Here is an 18,530-nt window from a genome sequence, read left to right on the forward strand (position 1 = left end):
TTTCTTTCTAATTTGGGGTTTAAATAATTTATGAGCTAAGGCCCATCTACATATCTCATAAGGCACTGGTAGAAACAGACATTTTGAGTAATTACCTACATCTAACCTGAAGCATTCTGATTCTCCTATACTACATTCAGATATCTGACCAAAAATTATTGGTTACCGCTTTCCCTACCCCATTATGTGCCAGACACTATGCTAAGGTTTAGAAATACTGACATGAACACCATCAACACTGTCCTCCTCCTACATGCTTGTGAAGCTTCCTGAGGCAGCACTATTCCAAAGCAATGCTTCTCAGACTTTTCTACCATGTAACCCAAGTATTCAGAAGCCTAGAGAACTCAAGGTAGAAAACAGTCTACTCAGTCTTCTGATTTATCCTTCAAATTCAGAGAGATATTGCTAGCCATGATATATCCACATTTGATTTAATTAAAAAACATTTCCCCTAAGAAATATGTTTGAATAAAATTGAATGTAATAATTTTATGCAACATAAAAGGAAGATTTGTAACATTTCTACTATGACTTATATACCCCAACCACATCTAGACCCCAGTATGAGAATCACTTTACTAAAGGAACAGCTGTCCAACATACTATATAAGATAGCAATCATACCTCTACCTCTCTTGGTATCCCTGGCATACTTTTGTCTTAATTTTCTTCATAGCACTTATCATAAACTGAACTTTTACATGTTTAAATGATTACTGTCTGACTCTTCCCCACTAGAATATCAGCAAAACTCTATTCAGTTCACTACTCTGTTCCCAGTACCTAGAACACTGCTTAACATAATTGGCTTTCAGTAAACATTTGTTGAATAATTATTGAATAAGCAAACGAGAATCATAGCAATCCTCACTTTTATTTCTTATGTAAGAAATCAAACTCCTTTATCATTATATATCTTCAGAATGTCTTTCTATGATGATAAAATACGAAATCTTTTAAAAGAACCTATTTCAGCTTTCTTACCCCTCCCCCTTTTTTAAAGATTTATTTATTTCTGGGGTACCTCGGTGGCTCGGGTGGTTAAGCGACCTGCTCTTGATTTAGGCTCAGGTCATGATCTCAGAGTCCTGGGATCGAGCCCCATGTCAGAGTCTGTACTCACTGCAGAGTGGGCTTGTTCCTCTCCCCCGCCCTTCGTTCCTCTCCCCACTTGCACTCTCTCGTATAAATAAAATTTAATTAAACAGTAATTTAAAGATTAATTTATTTGAGAGAGAGTGCACAAGCAGGGGAAGGGGCAGAGAGAGAGAGAGAGAAAATCCCAAACAGACTCCCTACTGAGTGTGGAACTCGATGAGGGGCTGGATCTCACCACCCTGAGATCACGACAAGCTGAAATCAAGAGTTGAATGGGTAACCGACTGAGCCACCTAGGTGCCCCAGCTTTCCTACTCCTGATAAAGATTTTGTTCTAACATATAGCCAACTTAAATTTCTACTCCAAGAGAGCTTCAAATTTTTATTCCCTTTTTAAAGGTTCCCTATGTTTCAGTTAGCGTAAGTTTTAAATATTCCCTTGAAGTTTTATAAATTCTTCGCCTAATATTTAGCTAAGGAAAGGAGTGGGAAGAAAGGATGTAAAATATAGGCAGAAGTAGTTGGTGACTGGATGAGTGCTGCGAAAGAAAGAGATGATATTGGAGATGATACCATCAGTTTTGCTAATGAAATCAGTGAAGGTTGATCACCAAGCTAACTAGAGAGTTACCCCTTTCCCAGGTCTTGGTTACTTAAGTACACAAATTAAGACTGTCTGCTTACTTTGGATTACTCAGTTGGGAATCTTTAGACCTGCTCAGTCCAAATCAATAGCCACTAGCACAGGTGGTCTCTGACACTTGAAATGTGGCTAGAATGAAGACCTGAACTCTAAATTTTATTTAATTTTTATTCAAATGTAAAAGCTGAAGCAACACTAACCACATTTATTGTTTTGGTAGAACTACATTTCACTTTAACTGGTGCATCACATAAATTATTATAGTATTTAGTAGTATGCGTTACATCTTAGTTTTTTTTTTACCTAGCTATCAAAAATTTTAAATTACACACATCGCTTGCATCATATTTCTATTGGACAGCACTGCTCTGCAACAGCGGTCCTCAACTGGGGACCATTTTGTCCCCCAAGGAACATCTGTCAACATCTAGAAACATTTTTGGTTGTCACAACTTGGGAGTGCTATTGGCATCTAGTGGATAGAGGCCAAGGATGATACTAAACATTCTACAACACACAAAATAACTTTGCTTTGGAAACAAAATATACCTAAATACCACCACCACCGCTACCTCAGTTCTTTTATCAGAATACAACAGAGAAAAGCACCCATTACGTATGTCAAGCACCTATTACATAAGGAAGTAATGAGGGACGACAGGATGGCTGATGTTTAGAGAAAAGCTTTTGTGGAAGAGAAAGAATTTATGATCATAGAAGAAGGCTCGTATGATTTTAAAAGGCAAAAACAGAAGGATGAGGAATAAACTCTCTTTTATTGTTAGAATAAAGGAAAAAACTACTATCAACAAAATGCACATGAAAAGGAATTAGAAGTCTCAGGCTAGTCAGGACCAGAAACTTCTGCAACAATTTAGGGAAAGAGGTCTTGAGGCCTTAAGCTAAGTATACTGCAGCTCAGAAAGAACAGATGGAATAATTATCCCTTAATATTTTGAAAGCAATTTTTTCTTTAAACATCCTAATCATATATAGCGTATAAACTATTTCAAAAATGATAAATGAGCATTATAATGTGCTTAAATAAAAATAAAGTAGATCACCACTTTTTTCATTATTAATCAGTAGTCCCAAATTAGATTAGACCAAGTCTCAAGCTAAGGCTGAAAAAAGCTTTTAGGCAGACAACATTACCTTTCTGTGTCAAGCGCCTCCTCATTTTTCATCCATCTAATGGTTGGAGTAGGAAGTCCTGAAGCAACACACGGCAACACTGCACTCTGACCAATGACTCTGACTAAGGAAGAAGGCTGTTTCAAAAATACCAAGTTTGAAGTGAATTCAGGATCTAAAAAATTAAAAAACAAAAGACAATAATTAAGAAAGCACTTTACTACTTTAATGATGAGGAATGGCAAATTCCTATTCAGTCTGTGTGGCTTTATTATTTTATTTTTTTTAAGTAGACTCCATGCCCAGTGTGGGGCTTGAACTCATGACCCCAAGATCAAGAGATGCATGCTTTACCAGCTGAGCCAGCCAGGCGCCCTATGTGGCTTTACATAACAAAATATTTTAAGCAAAAGTGACACAAGAACCGCCCATTTAAATTAGCAAACATTTCCGGGTGCCTGGGTGGCTCAGTTGGTTAAGTGTCTGACTCTTGATTTCGGCTCAGGTCATGATCTCAGGGTCATGAAATCGAGCCCTGCTTTGGGCTCCATGCTCAGCAGGGAGTCTGCTTGAGATTCTTTCTCTCCCTCTCCCTGTGCCCCGCCCCCCAAAATAAATATATAAATCTTAAAAAAATAAATTAGCAAACATTTCCTTAATCACTTTGATGTGTAAAGCACTGTGCTAGGCTCTCTGGGGACCTTAAGGATGTAGAAGTTGTAGCTCCGAACTTCAAGGTGCTTACTAGTCAACTGAGGGATATTTGACAAGAATCCCCTTCACATCAAAAGACTGAATAAAGTAAGTGTTTCATGAGTGGTACAAAGAGAGAAAAGACTAAGCAAGCTCAGGACCCTTAACAGCATCCTCTCCATTCATAGGGATATCGTAAGAGGTTTCCTTTACATCCCTACATCTGTGTGTTACTTCTAAAAATCTTTCTGAGTTTCATCTCTTTAACTCATTCACTTAGTCTGTCAATCCCTTGATTTTTATAATGGTACGACTGTTAGGCTGCTACTGTGTGTGCTCACTTCATACAGCTGCCCTCTTATGGGTATCTGAAAAGGCCACACTCTAATGGGTAGAAGACAGGGTTCTCTTCTTGATGGAGTGGTATTTCCAGTGTTCAGTTTTGAGAAAAAAGACTGTTCTCAGTAAAGAGATAGAACTCTTGGCCCCATACTCTCAGGAAGAGATGTTCTACAGCCATGGTAGCAACCACCAGGGCTGGCTTTAGACTTGCGTAACTAATGGATGACAGTTCTATAGCCATGGTAACAAGCAAACACTGTCTATTAGATGAGTGACAGCTCGCTTCAGTGAACATGCCTTTGAAAGCCAGCCAACGAGTGACAGCCTCAGGCTTTAAAAGTCAGCCATTGAGAAGTGGAATCACTTGCTTCTATAGCTGACATTAACCTGCTCCCACCTCCGCAACCAACCATAAAACATGCTTCTATGGCTGACATCAACCCACTCTTGCCTCTTAACCAACACACCAAAAATAACGTCTTCCCCAAAATTCTATGCGAGAGCAGCAGTTTGCGTTATTCAAGAAGACTATGCTTAACAACTATGATTTTTCCTCACTTAAGTAAATAAAACATTATTTTGTTTTTGTTTCAGATATTGAGTGGTGGTTCATCCTCTGACACTGAAAATCTTTTTTTCCTTGGATCTGGTTTTGAGGCTTTGCTTGAATGGTACCCCAGAGAAGAAATAGGACCTCTGCCATGTAAAAGCAAGTCAGGAAGTAGACTAGAAGATGCTGCAATATGGCAACAGTTTTCTTGTTTTCCCATTGGGATTTAGCTAAATTTAATCATATTTTGATAGAAACAAATAAATTTGAACAAATATTTACTGGCTTCTATGTGTCAGTTACCATTCTTGGCAGCAGACAAAATTCCCTACCCTTGTTGACCTTATATACTACTAGGGGAGAGAGACAAGAAATAAAAGACATTGTATGTCAGACAATGGATATGTTCTGAAGTAAAATTAAGGGGGAAAGAGGAAAGTACCAGGGTGGATATGGAAGGCTGTTGTTTTAAACAGTGGCCAAGGAAGGCTTAACAATGAAGTGATATTTGAGCAGAGAAATAAGACGGTTGTGTCAGGCAGATATCTGAGGGAAGAGGATTCCAGGCAGGGCAAATGGCAAGTAGAAAGACCCCAAAGCAAAAGAATGTCTGGAGTGTTCTGGAAACATAAGGTGGTCACAATCATAGAGTGAGGGAGAGAAGAGTACCAGATGGAAGGAGAGAGATGGTGAGGAAGGGGGCATTAAGATTATACAAAGCCTTACAGGCCAAGGACTTTGCTCTAAGATGAGAAACCATTAGGTTTTGAGCAAAGATGTAACATGATCTAATACATATTTTATTTTATTTTATAATCTAATATACATTTTAAAAAATAACTGTGGCTGCTAAGCTGAAAATACACAGGGACAGGAATGGCAAAGGCATGGATGATGATGACAAAGAAAGAAACTGCCTTAAAAAAAAAGTCAGTTCAAAGCCCATCAGGAACACCCTCAAGCGTCGCTGCTCCCAACACTGGGCTCACCTTGCAAGCCAATCCATAGACTAAAAATTAGCCTACAAAGTAGTTGTATATAAAAAATCTGCCCAAACAATGTAAAGATGGCCCCATTATATTCATAAACTCAGGTTTGAAGGAAGAAATGTGGAATCAGGCACCCAGCAGTGGGAACAGAAGCTGAGAGGCCAGGAGGCAGCAGGAGGCTAGCATGCCTGGGATGAGCAACACGTGAGAGGAAGTTATGAGTAAGCAGAAGTTACACAGCTGAAAAAAGACACACGAAACAGAGGAGGAGAGCCACCAGGGGCAGAAAGAGTAAGAACCCACAAAGAGAGGGAAGAAGGGGCTGAGTCTACATTAAAATGGGGGAACGCTATAAAGATCCAAGAGCTCTTGCCTACTAGTGTCTCCAGAGCTGCTCTATTAGTTAACACGCTGCCCATCCCTTACATGAACTAGCCCGAGGGAGTCTCGGATTCTGACAAGAGATCTAACTACATCAAGTATCCCATTCCAGGGAAGGAGCAGATAGAGGCTTGACAAAAGACACAGACCTAGGGTGTCTTTGGCCAAGAAGAATGCCATAGATACACTTTATCGCTTCATAAATTTCTATTAATGTATTCACTAAAGAGTAAATCTTTCTGGCACATTTTCTTCTTTTCTCTGCCTATAAGAAACTGAGACTCCTTATGCTGACATTAATTTGTCACACCATATATTTAACAGTGTTTATTTAAAAAGAAAATTCTAACAACAATTTTCATCCATTAATAAACATAAAACCACAAGTCCTGATAATAAATTAATACCTGGAAGAACTTTCAATTCAGCTTCATCGCTATACTTTGGTGGCCCACCACTTTCAACTATGCAGCGATAAAGTCCCCCATCTTCTTCAGTAGCGTTGCTGATAACCAGTGTTCCACTTGGAAGTTTGATAACTCTATCATCCAGAAGAAGAGGCTGTCTGTTCTGTTCCCACCTCACAAACGGGACCAAATCTACATTAACTTCACAATTCAGAATTGCACTGTTCCCAGCATAAACTGAAGAAGGTTCTGGTTGGCTGGCAAATCTTGGAAGACCTGGACAATAAAGGAAAAGAAGAAATAAAATGTAGTTTAATATTACTTTAAAATGTAGTGTTGGGAACCAGGAGCAAGTCAGCCCATGTGGCCATATGTACGCTGGAACCAGGGTCAAGAAGAAAGTCCATGGGTCAGGAAACTGGCTACAACAGGGATACAAGTCAAATAAGTAAATGTACTAGGGATAATTGAAGTCACATTCCTCACAGTTGGAGAAGCAAGGTACAAATATGGAAAAGCAGAAGGGTAGAATAAATCCCATGGTATTGGTAGAATTAAGGCATCAGTATAAACTTACAGTTTTATATAATTATATATAGTTAAACATATACATAGATATAAATGTATGTGTAAAAAAATATATATACATTTCATACACAGTCATTACATACATATATATCTGTACATATATATGTATATGCATAAATCTCCTAGCTCTGTCCAGAGAGAATCCAAAATCAATGCCACTTGAGTAGCAATGAGTATATATGGTGACATAATCTTGATTTCTAAATACCATTTTCCACTACAAGGAACCAATGCCCTTAAAGAGGCTGATTCTACAACTAGAGTAAAGAAAGTACAAGATAAACCTGGAACATCCTGTGACAGGAAGTAAGGAAGCATCCAAAGAACAATATGGACCTATCAAAAGGACACAGAAGTCAGACTGAAGGGAGTTTCCTCTGGCTCAATCTGGGATAATGATAATTGAGGCAGAAAAGAATGAATGGATGCTAAACTCACTGGTGAAAGGTGGATGAGGAATAGGATATATACAGAGCCTCAAATTAGCTCTTCCCAAAATACTGCTAATTAATAAAAGTATAAAATATTAACTTCACAGTGAAGAAACATAGCATAGACCGTATTAACAAAGTAATAAAGGTTAACATAACCAGTAATGAAACAAAACATCATACACTTCCTGATAGAATGCACTAAGAAGAACACGGCATCATTTACTTCTGTGATATTTCTTCCCAAAATGCAAAACCTGAATCTATTCATAGGGGAAAATCAGAAAACACAAAATGAGACTAGGATAAACTAAAGAATGGTTTGAGATCAAAAGAGCCTAAACTACTAAATACAACATGTAATCCCAGACCAGAAAGGAGTGGCAGAGGGGCAAAGTTCCTGCTTTTGTTTTTTGCTATTAAGAACTTTATCGAAGCAACCAGTAAAATCAGAATGGTATCTATGGTAGTATCGTATTAAGATTAACTTCCTAAAATTGATGGATGGTTATGTAGGAGAGTATCTTTGTTTTTAGGAAATATACACAGAAGTATTTAGGTGGGGGTAATGCCTCCAACTTACCCATAATGATTTAGGAAAAAACACTGATTTGGGTATGTGCATATTGTGGGGGGTTATAAGGCAGACATAGTAAAATGTTAACAGTTGGGTGATCTGAGTGAAGAGTATATGGGATTTCTTGGTTTCATTCTTGCAATAATTGTATGAGTTTGAAATTATTTCAAAATAAAATACTGACAAAAATGTAGTCATAAATACTCTGTAGATGCCACAGAATGTAGTGGTTAAGAGCCTAAGTTCTGGAGTCACATAATCTGAATGTGAATCCCAACCCCACCACTTCATGGCTGTGTGACATTAGTAAGTTACTTAACCTTGAAGTCTCAGTTTCTCCATCAGGAAAATGAGAACAATAAGAGACCTCACAGGGTGTTAAAAAGGTTAATACTTAACATAAATACTTCATATATAGCATATTGCCTTGGCACATAAAAACTCAAATAGTAGGGGTGCCTGGGTGGCACAGTTGGCTAAGCATCTCATTCTTGGTTTCGGCTCAGGTCATGATCTCAGGGTCTTGGGATCGAGCCCCACGTCAGGGTCCGCACTCAGTGCAGAGTCGGCTTGAGATTCTCTCTCCCTCTCTGCCCCTCCTGATCATGCCCCCCCCCAAATAAATAAATCTGGAAAAAAATACTCAAATAGTAGCTGCTATTATTATTAACAGTAACATCTAAAAAAGTGACTCTGAGATGCTGAGAACACAGCAAACTGTTTCTTTAAAGAGTAACAAACATAGTAAATTATGAGAAACAGTTCCAGGTTTTGTAGTTTTATGATGGTGAATTATTCCATATGGAAATAACACACAAGTTGTCTAGCCTTCTTACAAATTTTTTCTTATTTTTTATATCAAGGGGATTTTTGAAGGAAAGAAAGATAAAATTAGCCATACATCTACTTTACAGAAACCAAAAAATTAGAAGAATGGAATTAACAAAGATAAACAGAGAAACTAAGAAAGTAGGAAAAAAGGAAGCTGAAATAAAACCAAGAGCTAATTCTATTTTTAAAAAGCCAAATATTCTCCCCTCCTGAGGTCTCATGAAAATGAGTAACAACATATGTGGAACTGGCAGACAAGAGATTTCTACAAGTTTCTCAACAGGGAAAGCAGACGGAGGAACTGGTGCTGACATATCACGGCAGAAAGTGCTGCAGCCTCCTGCGCTCACAAGTAGGAGGCCCTTTTGTCCTGCTGCTTTCATAGAATTGCAGGAGAAAGGAGAGAGAGTAGGAGCGAGATGGGGGCTGGACAAACAGAGATTAACAATGTCTGTATTCAGACCACCCAATGCCTCCACCTTGAGGCACAAAACACTCCTAGCCAGGCTACAGCCCAGGCAGTAAAACCAAAATTTCCGCTGTGGAGAAATGAGTGCAGAGAAGACTTTTCCTATCTAATTCTATGAGCTACCTACTTTGTGTTCTTTCAGAAATTCCCCTTCTTACTTGACTTGGCGAGAATCAGTTTCTATCACTTGTAACCAAAGAACACTAACCAATGTTCTTTTAAAGATTTTATTTATTTATTTGAGAGAGAGAGAGAGAGTATGAGGGGGGAGAGGGTCAGAGGGAGAAGCAGACTCCCCGCTGAGCAGGGAGCCCGATGTGGGACTCGATCCTGGGACTCCAGGATCACGACCTGAGCTGAAGGCAGTTGCTTAACCAACTGAGCCACCCAGGCACCCCCAATGTTCTTTTAGAATGGCAATTTGGCAGTATCTTTTTGAAAAAAAAATTAGTTTTATTGAGATACAACTTATATACCATAAAGTTTATCACTTAAAGTCCACAATTCAACAGTTTTTAGGATACACACAAAGTTGTGCAACCATCACTAGAATCTAGTTGGAGAACATTTTCATCATCCTTCAAAGAAACTGTGTACTCAGTTGCAGTCATTCCCCATTCCCTGTATTCACCCACCCAGCCCCTGTGCCCTTATCTCCCTCCCCCATCCTCAGCCCTAGAAAACCACCAATCTACTTCTTGGCTCCCTATATTTGCTTCTTCTGGACATTTCATATATATGAAGTCATATGATATGCGGCTTCTTTCACTTATCATGTTTTTCATGTTTATCCATGTTGCAGTACATAGAAGAATTTCATTCCTCTTTATTGCTGAGTAACATTCCATGTGTGAATATACCACATTTTGGTTAGCCGATCATCACTTGATACATTGTTTCCACTTTTTGGTTATTACGGATAATGCTGCTATACCACTCATGTACAAATTTTTGTACAGATCTATCTTTTCATTTCTCTGGGGTTGATACCTAGAAATGGAATTGCTCAGTCATAAGGTAACTTTATGGTTAAAATTTTGAGGAACAGCCAAATAGTTCAGTGCTCTTTTTAAAATTACACCCACACACAAAGTATATTCTATGATCCAGCAACTAATACAATTACTAATTCCAATAATCTTTTCTATAGAGATTTATAAAAGACTGTTCATTATACTACTGCCTTTAACATTAGACAATTTTTATTCATGTAACTGTTCATCAAAAAGGGAATCTTGGGATAAATCACAGTATATCTACACAATGGATATTACGGAACTATTAAAAGAACTTTTATTCATCTCTTAGCTCAGATCTTATTTCCTCCTGATACTCAGGCCATGAGTGAGTTAAATAACTCTCCGACAGAATCTCGTCTGCAGCCAAAGAATTGATTATATTGTATTGAAATTGGCTGTTTACTAAGACATTAGACCAAAAAATGCTTCCTGAAGGATATGAAAATTAAAAAGAAGGATGGACAAATCCAGCAGAGCAGAAAGAGAGGAAAAAGTAGAGGACAGGCTTAATAGGCAGTGGGGAAGCCATGAGCAAAGGCCAGAGACAGAGAATAAAAGGGATTTGAAAATATTCAGTACCGGCAGAGCTTAAAATGTGTCAAAGGTGGTCCTGCTGCTTCTGATGGTAGAGGGCAGGGAGAGAGGCAGGGCAGAGTGTTAAGAAATGAAGCTGGAGAGGGGGAACTGGGTGGCTCAGTCGGTTAAGTGTCCGACTCCTGATTTCAGCTCAGGTCACGATCTCAGGGTCCTGGGATCCAGCCCCACATCAGGCTCCATGCTCAGCAGGGAGTCTGCTTGAGATTCTCTCCCTCTCCCTCTGCCCTTCCCCACTCCCCCTAAAATAAATAAATAAATCTTTAAAAAGGGAGGGAGGGAGGGAGGGAGGAAGCTGGAGAAGTGGAGGCCAGCTCATGAAAAGACCTAGAGGCCTGTTCAAGAGTTTAGACATCCACTTGATGTTGTCACTGAAGAGCTACTGAAGGGTGAGGAGAGAGCCTGACCACTGGACTGGAAGAGGGAAAGAACGAGGCAGCGGACAGTTACAGGCGGTGTGAGGTGAGGGATGATGAGGAGTAGCCTCAGGATCACGTACAAAGAAACTAGGAAGCAGAATTCACTGGATTTGGTGAAAGGCTGTGGCAGACAGCAGAGAGGAAGGAGTCACGATTAAAGCCCAGCTTAAGAACATAAATGACAAAGAAGAGCTCACCTAAGTGACACTGTAGGGGCAGTCATAATGCTAACTTATTTATCCGCATGTTGGAGAAAGCCTGGCAAGCAGATCAGAGGAAGAAAGGACGGGAAGGAGGGAGGGAAAGGAAAAAGGAAGGAAAGAAGGAAAAGAAGGGGAAAAAAAAAAAGAAAGGAAAGGCTAATTATCAAAAGAAGTGACTTTTTTCCCCTTTTCTTTTTCCATCCTCAGTCTGTGATTATGGAATAATTACAGTAGCTTTATATCACACTCAAATTCAGCTATGAGTATCTGGTTCCAAAAAGAAAAAGAGCCATGATACTCTGAATGAATGAGCAAATACAGCCTGGAGTGAGCGGGAAATGGGGTACTATCACCCTACAGTGGCAATGAGATGGGAAACTATTCTGTTACTCATTTTCTTTTTTTCACATGTTAGCATTTTACCAAGGTGAGTATAAACATAAGACAATTTCTGTACAATGTGACCCTTAACAAAAACTAACTACACTTCATCTAGTACTCAAGTGAAGAAACACTGACCCGAGGAATACCAGTATCTACTACAAGACACGCATGACTTATTCAGCTTCCGCTTCCATTACTCTTCAAATAAGAATGCTCTAAAAGGGAGTGAATGTTTGTCTCTTTACAACTTTCTGCTCTTCACCTTAATACCCACATCCTACAGGTTTTTAAATAATTAATCCAATTAAATGTCATTTCCTTGGCTGGGGCATAAAGGAACCAAGATTCTGGCTATACTGCAAGTTTTACAAAGCCATACTAAGTGGTTATGCTGGGAAGGATAAAAGTTAGCAATCAAAGGGAATCAATTTTCCTATACAACTTCCTCTGTCATTTCCAAGTTAAAAAGAAAAGAACGGACTTAATACTTCTGATCGCAGCTATTAGCAATCTAAATGACAGAAAGTGGAGAAGTGCTACAGTTTATTCCCCATGGCATGAAGCAAGTCTTAGCAGAATGCCATGCACCTAGCAGATGCTCAATTGATACTTGTTAAGTGAGTATATTTCTTGTTACCAGTTAAATGAAAACTCTAGGATAATACTGCTTTTTATCAAGATATGCCCTTTATAAAAATTTGAAAATACAAATAAATTACTTTTGAAAAACTTACCTGCTACTGTGAGCTTGGCTGTTCTGCTGACAATAGTTCCAAGACTCTCAACAGTGGCCACACACTGATAATAACCTTCGTCAGGTTTATTGTGTTTGGAATGCACCACACTGCTGATAAATAAAGACCCATCTGAGAGAAGCTGGCGTCGGTCATCTGATACTAAGTTTAAAAAAGTTCCATCTTTTTTCCATTCAATTTTTGGAGAAGGTTCAGAATATGCTGAACAGTTCAATATAACAGAAGAGCCTCTAACTGAGAGCGTATCCACTGGCTCCACCAGAAAATAAAATGGAGTGAATGTTCGAACGCTGGATCCTACGAAAATAACAAAAAGAACAAAGTTAAGCAAGCTTTCTTCTTCTATTTCTGTAAGAAATGTAATTTGTATAAAAGTTATTGTTAAATAATTATGCTGTTTGGATATGATACATAATAAGTCATTTCACTATTAGTATCTAATAAATAAAATTTCTTTTACTAGGAAATCAAAATATGACCCATTTAGAAGAAGATGAAAAAAAGACTCTGCCAGATGACATAATCCAACCTTGTTAGATTACATGAATATCTAATAAAAGTTTTACGTCAAATCCTACAATGGGATTTATAAATATTTAAAATTATTTTATTCAAAGTGAAATTTTCTATGAAACACAAAGGAAGCAGAAAACAAATGATTCTTTGTTATTAAGTTATGTTTACTGGCTATATTTGTTTCATAAATTCACCGTACATACACTTTGTCCATTTTTCTAGTGGATTACTCATCCTATTGACTTAGCAATTTTTGGGCATAGCTATCATGTTTTGCAAATATTCTTTTTTCCCCTTTGACTTTATTTTTGTCATAAGAAAACAAATTTTAACTATATAAAATTAAATCTGTTATACTTAAAAGATTTTTATTCCAAGATTATAAAAAATTTCAGCTTTGTTTTGTGCTAGTACTTCTGTGATTTCATTTTCTACATTTAATCTTCATCTATAATTCATTTTTTTTTTTAAGTAGGGAACTCACGACCCTGAGATCAAGACCTGAGCTGAGATCAAGAGTCAGATGCTTAATCAACTGAGCCGCCCAGGCGCCCCTAGAATTCATTTTGATGTAAACAGCACAGGAGAGATCAGTTTAATTTTTCTAAGTCCTTAGAAAAATTCTTTGAACATGAGGAAGTTCCTGGCCAGTTCCTTGAACATGAGAAGAACACAATTTTTTTTTTTAATTTACTATAGGAAACTCCATGCTGTTTTCGAGAGTGGCTGCACCAGCCTGCATTCCCACCAACAGTGTAAGAGGGTTCCCCTTTCTCCACATCCTCACCAACATTTGTTGTTTCCTGTCTTGTTAATTTTTGCCATTCTAACTGGTATAAGGTGGTATCTCATTGTGGTTTTGATTTGTATTTCCCTGATGGCTAAAAATAGAGCTACCCAATGACCCAGCAATTGCACTACTAGGTATTTACCCCAAAGGTACAGATGTAGTGAAAAGAAGGGGCACCTGTACCCCAATGTTCATAGCAGCAATGTCCACAATAGCCAAACTGTGGAAGGAGCCAAGATGCCCTTCAACAGATGAATGGATAAACATGTGGTACATATATACAATGGAATATTACTCAGTCATCAGAAAGGATGAATACCCACCATTTGCATCTACATGGATGGAACTGGAGGGGATTACGCTAAATGAAATAAGTCAAGCAGAGAAAGACAATTATCATATGGTTTCACTCATATGTGGAACATAAGGAATAGCATGGAGGACCACAGGGAAAGGGAGGGAAAACTGCATGGGAAGCAATCAGAGAGGGAGACAAACCATGAGAGACTCTGGACTCCGGGAAACAAACTGAGGGTTACGGAAGGGAAGGGGGATGGGGTAACCAGGTGATGGGTATTAAGGAGGGCACGTGATGTGATGAGCACTGGGTGTTATACACAACCAATGAATAACTGAATACTATAACAAAAACTAATGATGTACTATATGTTGGCTAACTGAACATAATAAAAAAAATTGCTATAAATCTTATATTCTCAGCCAGAGAAAACTTTCCAACTTAAAGCTTTACCTCTTTTCTTTAAGAAGAGTACTGACCAAATCCCTTGTAATCAGACTATAATCAATTCTACGCAGATTTCTTCATGTGAACAATTAGGGAGGCTTAGGCCAATAGATGAAAACAAGACAGTTTTTAAAATATATCTACACACCCCTTTATCTATAATTTATTTACACTGTGAATTTAAGAATGACGCTAGTTCTTTACTACGTAATGAAAGAGTGGTTCTAAATAAATATAAAATATACTGGCAGAGGGAAGGGAATAATATTCACTTGTTTTAAATTTTTCAAACACTTACAATGTGAACCAAATTCCAAACAGACTAATCTTCCTTTCCCAAACACCATGAGGTGGGTTCCATCCCTATTTAATGATTATGAAATTGATTCTTCAAGTCTTAAAACTCTTGAGAATGAGCTTAGGAATTTTTCAAAAGTAACCAGCAGGGATTTGCTTTTTACTACTGTAAAAAATGTTACATTGATACTATAGTAAAATAAAAATATCAACTCCAGGGCAATACAAAAAGATTGCTAAACTAAGAGAAATTACTTTTATACCGTTCCTGTGTAACATTAAATCTTTATTATACCATCCAAATTAAACAATTCAGGAACTTAAGAGAGAAATGTATTAGACTGGCAGTCAAAATATGCAAAGTTAACAGTTTAAAATAATTATTAATAAACAAATTTCATTTTAAAATTTGGACAAAGTTTTGCCATTTAAAAAATAATAATTACACAAATGTAAATTTTTCACAGCTTAACATTCTATCTTGCTTTTGATTTTCATTTTCTTTTTTTTTTAAGATTTTATTTATTTATTTGAGAGAGAGAGAGAACAAGCGAGGGGAAGAGCAGAGGGAGAGGGAGAAGCTGACTCCCGGCTGAGCAGGGAGCCCCAAGTGGGGCCCGATCCCAGGACCCTGGGATCATGACCCCAGCCGAAGGCAGACGCTTAACCAACCAAGCCGCCCAGGTGCCCCCGATTTTCTTTCATTTTAAAAGTCCTTATCAACCAAGTTGAACAAGAGTATATGCCTTCAAAAATTTTTTTTAATTATAGGGAAGTTGACAAATGCCTTTGAAAACCAAGGCCCTTCAAAATTTTACCACAAATATGTACTCTACATTACTTAGAATACAGCATTACTTAAATATTTATGTATATCATCTTTATATTTTATTCCCTCAGTAAACACACAGTGACCTAAGGTACTGTTCCTTCGCTTAAAATCCCTCAAAGGCTTGCCACTGTCTTTTACAAAGTAAGTAAACTCCCTCTCTCCTCACCCTCTAAGGCTTGCTGCATCTGTCACCCCCCTTAGCTCCTGCCCTCTTCACACAAGCTACTCCCACCACCACCCCTCTCCAACTGACTCCAAGTCTTCCTTCAAGCTCAGCTTAAATACTACTTTCTCAGAAATGCTGTCTGTGCCTGGTGCCCAGACAAGATTAGTTTCGTCTTGTTACAAGCCAGCATGGCATACAGCACCTACATAGCACTTCAAATGTTCTTAATCATTAAATATTTGTAATAACTTGTTTGTTACGGCACAGAAGTTCCCAAAGTTTCTTGGCTCCTGGTGCCCTTATTTTTTTAATTTTTTTCACCAATTCTCTAGGCTAAAAGAAATACCTAACAGCTTTGTTTATGTAATAGTTAGGTTCAAACAAATGAATCAATATTTATGTCCTAACAAGTTAGTATCCTATTGAAAAAATAATACAGGCAAATTGAAAAATATTTTAACTTTTAAACAACCACAACTAGTTATTATGGGATGTGTGCATATATTGGACACTGCATGAGTTCTCAAACCTTGAAATCAAATTGGACTCTGCCATCCTCTAGGACAACTGGTTACCCACATGAGGAAAAAAACAAGAAGCCTACTTACAACATGTAATAACAGTAAACACTTAACATGTTTCTATGTATCAGAGACTGCTCTAAACATTCTCTACATACTAACTACTCATTTAATCTCCACTACTATCTTATTAGAGGTACTACTATTATTCTCATTTTAGAGGAGAAAACTAAAGCATAGAAATGTTAAATACCTTGTCCAAGGTCACACAGGTAGTAAATAACAGAACCACAGTCTGTGATCTTAACCACACTACACTATAATGCCACTTATAGACATATAGAAAAATACATTCCAGACCTATGAGAAAACTATGTAAAAAAAAATTTAGGGGGCACCAGGGTGGCTCAGTTGGTAAAGCATCTGCGTTCAGCTCAGGTCATGATCCAGAGTCCTGGGATGGAGCCCAGAGTCAGGCTCCCTGCTCAGCGGGAAGTCTGTTTCTCCCTCTCCCTCGTCCCCCCACCCTCCACTTGTGCTCTCTCTCTCACTCTTTCTCTCTCAAATAAATAAATAAATAAATAAATAAATCTTTTAAAAAAGATTTTAGGAAAATACAAGGATAACCCTGGTGTCAGGCAACCTTTTAAATCAAAATAGGGAACTTCAAAGTTAGAAAAGATAGATATGTTTCACTTCATTGTATTTAAATTTTTAAAACTTTAAGGCAAAAATATCATGACAAAGCAAAATATGACAAGACTGGGAGGAAATTTATCACATGGAAGAAGAATTTTAAAAGTCACATCACTCAATAAAAAAAATGGATAAGGCTGTGTTCCAATAAAAGTTTATAAAAACAAGCAGCAGGATGCATTTGATCCATTGACTCCTGCCTTAGAATATTTAGCCAGCAAAAAATAAGTGAGCCACATTTCAGCTGATCTGGAATGAAGTCTGAGAAAAATGAACAATGCAGACAAGTATAAATAATAAAATGTCTGTACATACGACTATATGAGCACTGAGAAAGTAGCAAAGTGTACCAGGTTGTTACCACTGATTTACTGGGAGGAGATGGAGGAGATGAGTAGATAAAAAGCTTCAAGCACACAGAAAATAATTTCATAATAAAAATCAACTTATGTGTATAATCCCTTTATAAGTATTATACGTGTTATGGTAGGTGTGGGTGAAGGGGTACATTTTTTAAAAACTAGTCATTAAAATGTGGATTATCTCAGGGTGGTGAGATTTCAGTTGACTTTTAATTTCTTCTTTCACCTTTGCTATTGCATGAATATTTTACATGAAACACAATGTTGTTCAAGCAGAAATAAAGCTATTTTCGTAAACAGTCTGCACAGGAAAAGGACAATATGAAAAGTCTGGGGCATATTCACATGCCAACATTCAAAAACTTAAAATATATATACTGTTAAATAAAAAATACTCAAGTTTAAAATACATATAGTATGACCCCACCTACATAAAAATATATATACATGTACATATATGTGTGTATGCATACATTTAAATGTAAATAATGTATGGAAGAGGTGCCTGGATGGCTCAGTAGGTTAAGTCTGACTCTTGATTTAAGCTTAGGTTGTGATCTCAGGGTGGTGGGATCAAGCCCCACATCGGGCTCCATACTCAGCAGGTAGTATGCTTGAGATTCTCTCCCTCTCCTGCTGCCCCCCCTCCCCGCTCATACACATACTCTTTAAAATAAATAATAGTTGAACACTACATCAAAAACTAATGATGTACTATATGTTGGCTAACTGCGTAATAAAATATATATATAAATTTAAAAAATAATAAATAAAAATGAGGGTCATGATAAAAGTTTTAAAATTTAAAAAAATTAAATAAATAAATAAATAAAATCTTAAAAAAAATAATAACATAGGGAAAGGGCTAAAAGAATAAACACTGAACAGTTTAACAGTGTTTTCTCCTGGGGAACTAATGGGATTCAGCTACTGATGGAGAGCATACAGGGGGAAGGCTTTTTACTCCATGGATTTCTGCACTGCTTACTGCTTAAAATATGAACAACTGCTTATGCTTTCTTCTTGTCATCTTTTTCTGTTTTAAAAACAAAATAACTTTTGTTATTGGTGGTAAATAATCCTTTCTTGGGAACA

The 18,530-nt window shown here is 37.6% G+C and overlaps 1 protein-coding gene across 9 annotated transcripts in view; it reads right to left on the bottom strand.

Moving 5' to 3' along the window:
- The window catches only part of NEO1 (neogenin 1), a 250,853-nt gene that overhangs the window by 169,143 nt on the left and 63,180 nt on the right, over positions 1 to 18,530 (bottom strand). For all 9 annotated transcript variants that reach the window (XM_078079123.1, XM_078079125.1, XM_078079120.1 and 6 more), the window contains exons 3-5: positions 12,490 to 12,807; positions 6,241 to 6,516; positions 2,900 to 3,053 (exon numbers count right to left, since the gene is read on the bottom strand). In XM_078079123.1, the coding sequence (XP_077935249.1) occupies positions 2,900 to 3,053; positions 6,241 to 6,516; positions 12,490 to 12,807 (748 nt within the window). The remainder of the gene's footprint in view (positions 1 to 2,899; positions 3,054 to 6,240; positions 6,517 to 12,489; positions 12,808 to 18,530) is intronic.

Source organism: Halichoerus grypus, chromosome 8, assembly GCF_964656455.1.
Source record: "Halichoerus grypus chromosome 8, mHalGry1.hap1.1, whole genome shotgun sequence".
Taxonomy (NCBI): Eukaryota; Metazoa; Chordata; class Mammalia; order Carnivora; family Phocidae; genus Halichoerus; species Halichoerus grypus.